Source organism: Caenorhabditis briggsae (assembly GCF_000004555.2).
Source record: "Caenorhabditis briggsae complete genome, chrIII, whole genome shotgun sequence".
NCBI lineage: Eukaryota > Metazoa > Nematoda > Chromadorea > Rhabditida > Rhabditidae > Caenorhabditis > Caenorhabditis briggsae.
In genome coordinates this window covers 14,204,830-14,214,847 of record NC_013490.2, presented here as the reverse complement: position 1 = coordinate 14,214,847, position 10,018 = coordinate 14,204,830, and the positions used below count along the sequence as shown (strand labels likewise).

The window sequence follows — 10,018 nt, the reverse complement described above, 5'->3', positions numbered from 1 at the left end:
GGGTATTGTCAGGAAGTGTTTCTAAAAAATAGAAAAATGTATTTATTCATAGAATACAATAAATCAAGTTCAAATCGGTTCGGCAGTTCCCATCTTTGGTGGCAATGCCTAAAAGAGGTCCAGTTCAAAATATCAATGTTCAATAGGGCACACTTACTTTTTTACTCTTGCTTTTACTATTACTTTCTCTGCTGGGTGTTCTTTTATCTGCAGTACCTCCTCCTCCGCCACCAGAAATTTGTTCTCTACTCGGTAGTTCTTTACTTTTCTTCTCATCAAATGCTCCCATTTCATCCCAATTTTTTTTACTCCGTCTTCCACCTCCAGACGATCCTCCAGATGATGGTGTCACTGGTTCTCGACTCTTCTTTGCAACTACCAATTGCTCAACAGATGCCGTTTTCCGTGTTCCCTCGTTTGCAGTTTTTAGAGACTGTTTCGGAGTGAGAAGGATTTCACGGGATAGTTGTTTTTGGAATGGATTGTTGGTTGGTGTACGAGCAGCCGATGGGATAACCGGTTTTCTCTGAAAATGTATTTTTGGTAACCCAGAAATGGAATTCCAGTTTTCTAGATATTTTTGTGTAACCATTTTAAAAACTACCTTAGAAATCAGTGTTTTCGAATTTTGCGGTTTTGATTCTAACAATAGTTGTTAAGAAGATGGTGGCTTGTTAGAATACCGAAACTCTGATTCCTCGTTCATATTTCAAACTCCACCCATTTAAAGTCGGCGGCCTAACTTTTCCCTTCTCTAAGAAAACATTTCGAATTGTTTTTGCACTTGTCTTTACCTTATCACTTTCACTGTTCTTTGGAGGTTTCTCCTCCAAACTGCCCTCGTCTAACGACACCAATGTCATTGTTTTCGACTTTCGAGCGTCCTCGTCTAAACATTTTTAATTAGGCCGCGCCCACTTTTTGGCCTCCCCTACCTCCCATCACATCATACACCTTTTCAATATCGGACGGTGGGAATGTGACATCTTCTGGATATCGATTGTCCCGAGTGCCTGGTTTAACGTCTTCTGAAAAAAGAGAAGGTGTCACTAAAATGTTCAATTTTTATGTTTTTAGGATATTCTAGGACTCTTTCGGTCAGCCTTACGTTTTTGTCCTTTGATTCCGTAGTTGGCGTTGACTGTCCCAATGTGGTGAGGATGACAAATCTGCTTGCACACTCCAATGGGAAGGAGAATTTGACAAGCCTAAGAACTAGATTGTCTAGGGAGACTAAAATACTGAAATTCTCTGGAAAGGCTAGGAAGTCTGAACTATTAGACCTTGAAAAGTGAATATTAACACTACAAACTACAAACTTCATCAATTAAATCAACAATGGCATTTTCCACATCCTGAATTGTAGCCCAAAGCTGATAGGCGTTGAATAAGGTCCACAGGGTTGATAAGAGTGCCAAAAAACATGTGGCAGTTGCTCCAATCCATAAATAACGAGCCAGCATGTGATGGAGGAAAAAACTGCATCCCTCTTTGAAAGGTCCATGACTGGTGCTCTGAATTACATTTTTACTTCATTGTCCCTTTCTCAATGTGTTTTGTTTTGTGTTGAAACTTGTATTCGCACCCTATCCACGCAAAGAGCTTCAAAATAAGCATGATCTACTTTGGTCGAATTTGGGTGTCAACGAATTTCGCGGATTACTTTAGTTTTTCAAATGCAACCGAACCTAGACTTTGTTACACTAATTTTGAATTTCGAGATCTCAACGCGGAGATTTGAGATGAACGAATTGTAAGCGGATCAGAGAAAAATGTAGTAACATGCCTCTAGAAACAGTTCAGCATTTGAAGAATTTGCCATTTGTCGCCAGAAATTTTGTGATCAATGAATTAACAAAGTTGAATCGTGGTAATGTTTAAAGAAAACATACTATCAAAAACGAAACATCATACACGTTGTGAGCAAGTTATTCAGGTGAGTTTTTCTAGCCAAATGTTATATAGCGACCTAACAGAACGGGGTTCATTTTTTTGAGTTTGGATCCGTACTCTGAAACTGAAATAGAACATTTCAGTAAGTATTTTCTTATCAGTTTAACATTTTTTGTGATTAAAAAAAAGCCTTATTAAGCCTTAGTTTTTTTTTGCGAAAATCTGGAAAAAATTTGTTTTTCATATTCTTATTCTAAAATGTTCTCCGTCCGAGTTCATACCATTCATCCAAATTTGGACATATCGCTTAAAATTGAATTTAGGATATTATCAGAACAAAAATCAAGAGAAAATTTATGTCGATTCTTTTTCAAAAAACCGTGTTAGCTTTTTTGAAAACATCTGAAAAGCTTTTTTAGTATAAAAATGTTCAACGTTGAAATTCGAGATATGACCCAGAATATTAGGCGAATCTCTTGCTCGTACAAAGTTATGGGCCGATAAAGGTTTTTAGTGTAGGAAACTATCTCACGGAAACAAGTTTTCAGGTCAGAAAACGTCAACAAAAATAATTTATTGCGATTTCAAAAAAAAAAAGAAGTGGGATAAAGTTTCGAGTTTGAGAGAATGAAATGAAAGCATGCAGAAGAGAAAACATATTGAAGTCAGGAGGAAAACAATGTTCGAGCTTAATTAAATGAAAAAAACGCACAAGTAAAATCAAAGCAATTCATAGACAGATCACTGATTGGTATTCTTCTCGGGATGAACCATTCTCTCTGAGAATTTAAGAATTTCAGGTCCTCCTCTAACTTCAGATTCCAGAAGCGGCAACTTGACGACGTGGAAGTCTTCGTATAATTCATCGATTTCACTGAGATATTTCGATTGGATCGCTTGACGAGATCCACACTTTCGACATGTTATTTTTCCAGATTCATCTGTATCTGGGAATAACAGTTGATTGACGATAATGTTGTGAGTATCGATTCCTTGTTTTGTCAATTCTTGAATCAATCGTTCCGTTTCGTAGAGCGACAAGAATTCCGCGATGCAAACGCAAACGAAAGTTGTGCAATTCTGGAAAATTTATCGAATTTCTTTGTCAATGTGTATGGTTGTAAGATGAATGAAGTACTTATTCAAGGTTTTATTCTCTGTTAAGTTTTTATTCCTTCTCCCCTGAAATTCCTTACCGGATCCTTGAATTGTCCATTCATTTTCTTGACACTTTCCAATGTAGTTGTCATTTTTTCAATCATTTCATTCATTGATCCTCCACCCATTCCGAACATTCCACCGAACTGATTCAACATTGGCCCAAACATTCCCTGAAGAGAGAGAATCTTTGTGAATACTTTTTCCAAAAGTGTTGGAAATTGGAGAAGACGAAGAGTATGCCCAGTCGGCGCTGTGTCAAAAACGACGACGTCGAAATCGAGAGAATCTATCAGTCTGTAATTTTTAAGTTACTGTTTTATTTAGCTATCAAAAGGTTTACTTGATCATCTCTCCAAAGCTCATTGCCTCATCAATTCCTGGTAGTCCCCCAGCGAATTGTTGCAAGAAATCTTTTCCCATTGCGAACCCATTTCCACTTCCACCTTCGTTTTGTGCAGCATTTTGGAGCATTTCTTCGATATTTGCCATTTCTACACCTTCTCCAGATGGGTTCGAATCAATTTCCATTGCAAAAAGATTTGTGAAACCTTCGACGAGCGTTGGAGTTTTCGTAAATTTCTGACAAAATGCGTCCGAAATATTATGGGCGGGATCCGTGGAAATCAGAAGAACGCGTCCTCTGACTTTCGATAGCTGAGCAGCCAGAGAACAACTGCATGTAGTTTTTCCTACTCCTCCTTTTCCACCGACGAAAACCCATTTAAGTGACTTTTGTTCCAAGATGTTTTTGATAGAACCTTCAAGTTGATCGTCGGCCATAGTTCGTTGTTGCTGAAACTGTTTATTGTTGACTAAGCTTCTCAACTGTCGAAAATTCGAAAACCCCTAAATTCAAAGAAAAAAATATTGTAACAGAAAAGAAGAAAGTAGTTAAATTTCGGCAGAAAACCGGCGAAAAATCATGAAAAACTAAAAAAGTTCAATTAATTTATTATGCGACATAAAAAAGTTCAACTTTTTCCTCAGTCAGCCGGATTTTTCTGCACAATTCTAATCAGTCGATCGACAATGGATCCGGTTCGGCACGTGGAATCACTTGAACTCCGCTCGCTTTCAGTCTGAAAGCCGACCAAATTTGAAAAATCCATGAGTCAAGTAGAGCGAAAATACTCTTTGGAACGTGGCTCACCTCAACTTCCGATTATCCCACAATCCATCGGGCATCGGATAGGAGAAGAGATATCTGGAATTAGACAAACTTGCAGAAGTTCGGAAACTCGTAATTTCGGCGGGAAAAAAAAAAATCAAAAGCTCACAATTTGAGCGGTCCGAAATAGTAGTCGAGAAACTCCAAAAATCGCTCTTTCAGTGTATTTGTGGGAGTCTGAAAAAAAAACCTTCTTCGTTTAACTGAAAAAAAAAATTTAAGAAACTCACATAAATCAATTGAGGCTTGGCCTGCTTCTCGACATCCATAATTTTGGAATAGCGGACAGAAGATAAATACTTAGACATAAAAAATAATAAAATATTGTATCCAAATAACCAGTCGAGGAAAAAAACATTCATTTCAATTAAATGTGCAAAAAATTGGGGCGGAAGGAAATTCGAAAAAAAGCTTCGAAATCTTTTTGAAAAGTATACACAATAATATAAATTAAAGCTGAGTAGTAAATGAAAGAGGCATCACAGCTAATTTTAAAAAACCGAGAAAATCTTGAAAAAATTATGGGTCCGATAGAAGAAAAGGGATAAAGAAATATGCTTAATACCCGTTTAAAAAAGGTTTTTTGATGGAACAAAGAAACGATATGATATCTAGGTTATATAAAGTTTCGAATGAATAATACATTGTTTTTCGATAGAGCAAGTTTTCTACATTGCATCGAAATGGAATCGATGCGATTGTTGTTGTCGCTCGTAGCGATCTTCTTTTTTCTCCCGATAGTGCAAAAATACAACAACCATCAGAAGCATACAGCATACCAGGGCAATCACAGCGAGACTCTGAAATTGGCATTTTTTACAGACTAGAAAACCGAGAGGTTTCCGAGCTGAGAGTGAAATTTATGCATGGGAGTTTTGAGGTTTTCATCATTTTCTTTTCAAAACTAACCTGTACAATAAGTGCTGATGGTGTAACATAGAGCCGACTAGTCCAGTGTGGATACTCAGGAGACGGTGGCAGAACAATGATACGGGAATTCGGAACGATTTGTTTCAAACTGTGCTTCCAGTCCTCTTTGCGATCCGCGTATTTCGGAATAGCGATGTTGAGCTGAAAGCATTGTGAATTTTTGAAATATTCACTTTTTAGCTTACCTCATCAACAAAATTGGGACTTCTTCCAAGACCGTAAAGCAAGAATGGTAGATAAAGTGCTCGATTTGAAGAAGCTGGAACTTGACATGCAACACTTTGAGTACTTCCACCCCATCCATCGGTCATCGAGAATGATGCACAGGCACCAGTCATTGAGATACTTGAACCAATTTCATTCGATTTTGGATTGCAACGATTATCGCTGCAAACGCCTGTGAAGACTTGGACCTGGAAAATAAACGAAATTTGAAAAAAAAGACCGAGAAATAAACAACCTTCAAAAACGTAGTATCTCCCTTATCAGGACAATACACAAATCCAAATCGTGTCTCATTTCCCAAATCATATTCAACCAATAAATCGAGTGATCCATCTTCTAATAAATCAAAAAATGTTCCCATTTTAATAATTCCCAACGCCATGTTTTTGGGTTGAATGAATTCTCCTTTCCGGATATCGAATCGACGAGTCCCGTTCTTTTCACAATTCTTACATTCCTCGTTTTCTATTACTTTGATTGCTGGGCGATTGTTGGTCTACAAAAAAAAATAGAATTTTTAGAAGAACTCTGTCCCTATTCTTACCCTGGTTCCCTGTACAATTGTCACTAAATCCGGGAAAGAATTCAATGAAAACTCTCCAACTCTAAACACAACCAACGAATGTGGTTCTGGTTTCACAAGATAATCCTGCATGTCTAATGTAACTGAAGCCCATAGTCTTGATTTACAAAACGATGCCAATTGAATCAATTGAACGCATGACGCCTCTTTACATATCGGTACAATTATATCAATTTCTCCATCTGAATCCATATCCATCACTACTGGTGCAGCTACGGCTGGATATTGAGCATAGGTCAGAGTTGGAATCCAATCACGATACTGCCATCCGATCTTCGTGTGCTGCCATACCTAGAAAGGGGGATCTGGGATGATTTAGAGGATTTCGGAAGCTCACCATCATTTTCAGTCCATTCTGCTCTTTTGTCATGAAAACTATGTCGGCGATGAGATCAGCTGAAAACAAACATATTATTACCCCCGAATACAGTAATCCACTCACAATTAATATCCACAAATAGGTGTGGCATTCCTGCATAGATATCTATATTATTCGGGAAATTCGAAAATTCATTGTTACACGAATCAACAATTGGGAACATTGATCCATCCTTCTGAACTTTTGAACAAAACATCGATCCATTCGGATAGAAACCTAGAATATCAGTCAATCCATCATTTGTGACATCAATGGTCATGGCATGTTGCATTAGAAAATCCACGTGGAATGGACGGAACACTTCTTTGTCGCCTTCGAGAAAAGATGTCCACAGAGTATGGTTGTAGAGACCACCGGAGTCCCGGATTGAAACCTGAACAAAACTTGGGTTAATCTCGGTTATTTAGTTGAAAAATCAGTTGAAAAAAATCGTCATTTTCGCCAAATGTTTCGACTCAATTTCTCGAATGTAAAACTTACCAGCACATCCAATCTAGAATCTCCATTGAAATCTCCAACTGAACATTCCACAGATTCTGGCTTTAAACTACCATTTCCGATGGTGAAACTGGTTCCTTGAGTGAATTTCGAAGCTTCTAAAACATCCAACAATTTCGTTTCTTGGTAATTTACAGTCAGTGATCCATTTCCAAAAACCAGAATATCTGTATTCCGATCTGCATTGAAATCTCCAAATGCGCACACTTTTCCCGGAAGATCCGGAGCAGTCTTATCCAGAGAGCGGGCAAAGTTTATTAGAAATATCCATATTAAAATTGAGAATGGTTTTAACATGGTACCTGGAAAAGAGCATTTTTGTGATTTTAAAGATATTTCCACACGACAAGAAAGACTTTAATCAGCTGATTTTCAAATTTCCTGTATTTCAGAACTTCAGTATTATTTTCGACTCAAAGAGAGATACGATAATTTACGAAAAGAACGTTAAGAAAAAGTTTTTAAAAATGCAAAAACTGAAATTCATCGTTCCGGTGGAAAAAGGAAAGAAAAATGAAGTATGAGCAATAATATGATTGGTATAAAAGATAATATATTATTTAAAGAGTAACACAACAAAGGATGAGCCTAAATGGGAGAGGATTTTTTAAGAGGGAGATATGGCAACAAAAAGGGAAATCTTAAATATTTTTGGCGAAACGTTTCTTGATAGCTGGAATAAGTTTGATGTGATCGTCGGCACAAACTGAGACACATGAATCGAGTTTTTCGTTGAAACTGAGCTTCTGGAACAAATTTAACGGGAATTGGGGGATTTGATGATGTTTCTTTTAAAACAATTTTCGGAGGAAATTAGAATTTTTAGGTGCGAGAATTTCAATTTTCATTAAAACTTATTTATTTGTAAAAGATCATTTCCAGAAGTTTCTATCAAAGCCATGAGAATAAAGTTCTTAAATTTTAACGAATAACCAGCATTATTCCCGATTCCCCACAATTACATCATTATTATGACGAAATTTCGGTTAAAAATTCATTGAAACATGAAATTGAAATCAATTCTACGATTGAGGCATGATTCATTCGGAGACCATTCACCAACAAGAGACCCTCCACATGTGTGTTGAATATAGAGAGACGCAGAGAAAAGAGCCGAGTCCGCAAACACCTTGGCTGAAAAATGCATGCCGCGGGAATTTTTCTCGCCAGCGCGGCAACTTTGTCACCATTTCTGGGCATTCCGCTTCGTTTCACATCGATTTTCAATATTTTCGTCTTTCCTCCCATTTTCTTGTTTTTTTTTCAAGCTTTCCGAAAATTTCAGAAAATGTCCGGTTCCATCGCCGATTCCGAGTATTCTCGTGTCATCGAAGAGATTTTCCAAAGTGAGTAGCATTTTCTATGCAGTTTCTCAACCAAAAAGGGACGGAATCTTTAGGAATTCGCGCCACTGGTGATACCGTAGGGAATCGTGCTCTGTTTCTCGAATGGATCGATATCTTCCAACGTCCTGGACATGTCGTAGCCAGTAAATCATTCAAAGCGCTGGCTGAGATGAAGAAAGAATCAGTTACTAGTCAAGGTGAAACCGGTAAGGAAATGTTTTTGGAAGGAGACGGATATTCTTATACTGACAATCAGTACGCTTAATTCAGAGTCATAAATCTAAAACATTCATAATTCCAGAAATTTGCGCAGTGTGCTACGACAAGCTGTGCAATCCAGTAGACTTGCCAGAAACATTCGTTCTCCATGCAGAATACAAAATTGATAAGGATGAATTCAAAAACTCGGTGACAATAATGCCATGTAACCATCGGTTTCATTTTCTGTGCCTTGTTATGTGGCTGGACCAGTCTCAGACATGCCCAACGTGCCGGAATCCAGTCAAAAGTGACAGTCAATACGACAAAGATCAACAACAAGCACGTGTCGACGAACTTCACAACTCCATGTATTCCTGATTAGAAGATTAATTAGCTGTGAATTGGCTAATTAAAGGCAATTTTTCTTCTCATCCAATGTCTTTTTCTCCCCGGTTCATCTTTGATTCCAATGACTTTCTTTTAATTCCTACCATTTTCCCCTTGTTTTGTTCTGTATATTTATATTCCTGTATATCTAGTCAGTTAATTTTTACTAACTATAATGAAGCAGTGACCTACTATTAGAGGTTTTAGACTTTTCAGATCGCAGCCTTTAGTTCAAAATTCGAAAATTTTTAGGATCCGCCCTCCAGACAAACCTGTTGCTCGGAATAGTTATTGACATTTGGTCCAAACTGCTGAACGAGTTTATCATAGCAAGTCATTGCGCATCGAGAGAGTTGATCCTGTAGACCGCCCAACTCTTTTTCCAGATATCCTTGAGCATTTTTCATTCCGTCATTACATTTCTCTACACAATTCTCAACGCTCTCGCGTGTCACTTTTTTGTTGTCACAGCATCTAAAAACAGAGGAAATTTCGAATTTTCAGAGAGTTAGCCAATTTTGGTGTTTTTCCCAATTTGAAGCTTTCACAAACCTTGCAGAGCACTGGAACATGGCTTTCTGCATATCCCTGAGATAATTCTTGTCCAAATCGTCAATCATCTCGTCGACCGCCAATTTCACCTTCATTTGAGTATTCTCCATTGTCGAATTGGACATATTTTTACCCTCTGAAACGGAAAAAATTGAAGAAAATGACGAACGGTTTTAGAAAACACTACAAGAAATCGAGAAAAAAGTATGCAGAAATTAGGCCGAAATTGGAAAGCTAAAGAAATTGACACAAAATTAAATTTTCGTATGCATACAAATATTGAAAGAATGAAGAAAATTTCCGGAAAAAGTATTAGAGGTAAGAGAAAAATGATGCAAGACTCTTGCAGCAAGAGGAAAGAAGAAGAAAATATGCTAATCTCCGGATTTCCGGATTTTTTTGGTCAATTTTTTTTGTATAGAAATGACGGCTTATATTCTTGAAAATTTTAACTTTTTTTCTGGTTTTCAATGAAAAATTTGAGATAAAAAACCTAATATTAATCACACAATGAACGATCAAAAATTGGGGGAAAAATGGAAACATGTTTTCACCTGCACGAGAAACGCGCAAAGAGATAAGCTTGCGCAGAACTTGATACCTGGTCGCAGGTCTGAGACTCCACCGATTCCGAGGAAGGGGTTGGTCCGAGGAACCGATTCCGAGGAAATCGGGGCGGAGTTTACTTTGCAACT

The 10,018-nt window shown here is 37.6% G+C and overlaps 6 protein-coding genes across 6 annotated transcripts; 1 reads left to right on the top strand and 5 right to left on the bottom strand.

Annotated features, from left to right (window-relative positions):
• Nucleotides 1–69: 69 nt before the first annotated feature.
• CBG00596 lies at nucleotides 70–1,463 on the bottom strand (the record flags this gene model as incomplete). Its single annotated transcript, XM_045244663.1, has 6 exons — nucleotides 70–108; nucleotides 158–570; nucleotides 785–889; nucleotides 936–1,028; nucleotides 1,109–1,208; nucleotides 1,320–1,463. 6 exons carry the CDS (start codon nucleotides 1,461–1,463, stop codon nucleotides 70–72), a joined length of 894 nt encoding a protein of 297 aa, XP_045091622.1.
• Nucleotides 1,464–2,634: 1,171 nt separating this feature from the next.
• Cbr-asna-1 lies at nucleotides 2,635–3,834 on the bottom strand (the record flags this gene model as incomplete). Its single annotated transcript, XM_002630143.1, has 3 exons — nucleotides 2,635–2,973; nucleotides 3,090–3,348; nucleotides 3,395–3,834. 3 exons carry the CDS (start codon nucleotides 3,832–3,834, stop codon nucleotides 2,635–2,637), a joined length of 1,038 nt encoding a protein of 345 aa, XP_002630189.1.
• A 235-nt stretch (nucleotides 3,835–4,069) lies between these two features.
• On the bottom strand, nucleotides 4,070–4,491 carry CBG00594 (the record flags this gene model as incomplete). The annotated part of the gene is made up of 4 exons (XM_002630142.1): nucleotides 4,070–4,133; nucleotides 4,205–4,258; nucleotides 4,332–4,399; nucleotides 4,453–4,491. 4 exons carry the CDS (start codon nucleotides 4,489–4,491, stop codon nucleotides 4,070–4,072), a joined length of 225 nt encoding a protein of 74 aa, XP_002630188.1.
• Nucleotides 4,492–4,890: 399 nt separating this feature from the next.
• Nucleotides 4,891–7,134, bottom strand: Cbr-tag-256 (the record flags this gene model as incomplete). Its single annotated transcript, XM_002630141.1, has 8 exons — nucleotides 4,891–5,022; nucleotides 5,132–5,293; nucleotides 5,338–5,565; nucleotides 5,613–5,873; nucleotides 5,922–6,251; nucleotides 6,298–6,356; nucleotides 6,403–6,712; nucleotides 6,820–7,134. The coding sequence occupies 8 exons, from the start codon at nucleotides 7,132–7,134 to the stop codon at nucleotides 4,891–4,893; spliced, it is 1,797 nt and encodes a 598-aa protein (XP_002630187.1).
• Nucleotides 7,135–7,478: 344 nt separating this feature from the next.
• Nucleotides 7,479–9,448, bottom strand: CBG00591 (the record flags this gene model as incomplete). Its single annotated transcript, XM_002630139.2, has 3 exons — nucleotides 7,479–7,583; nucleotides 9,044–9,245; nucleotides 9,324–9,448. The coding sequence occupies 3 exons, from the start codon at nucleotides 9,446–9,448 to the stop codon at nucleotides 7,479–7,481; spliced, it is 432 nt and encodes a 143-aa protein (XP_002630185.2).
• On the top strand, nucleotides 8,126–8,762 carry CBG00592 (the record flags this gene model as incomplete). Its single annotated transcript, XM_002630140.1, has 3 exons — nucleotides 8,126–8,183; nucleotides 8,237–8,389; nucleotides 8,485–8,762. The coding sequence occupies 3 exons, from the start codon at nucleotides 8,126–8,128 to the stop codon at nucleotides 8,760–8,762; spliced, it is 489 nt and encodes a 162-aa protein (XP_002630186.1).
• Nucleotides 9,449–10,018: the final 570 nt, after the last annotated feature.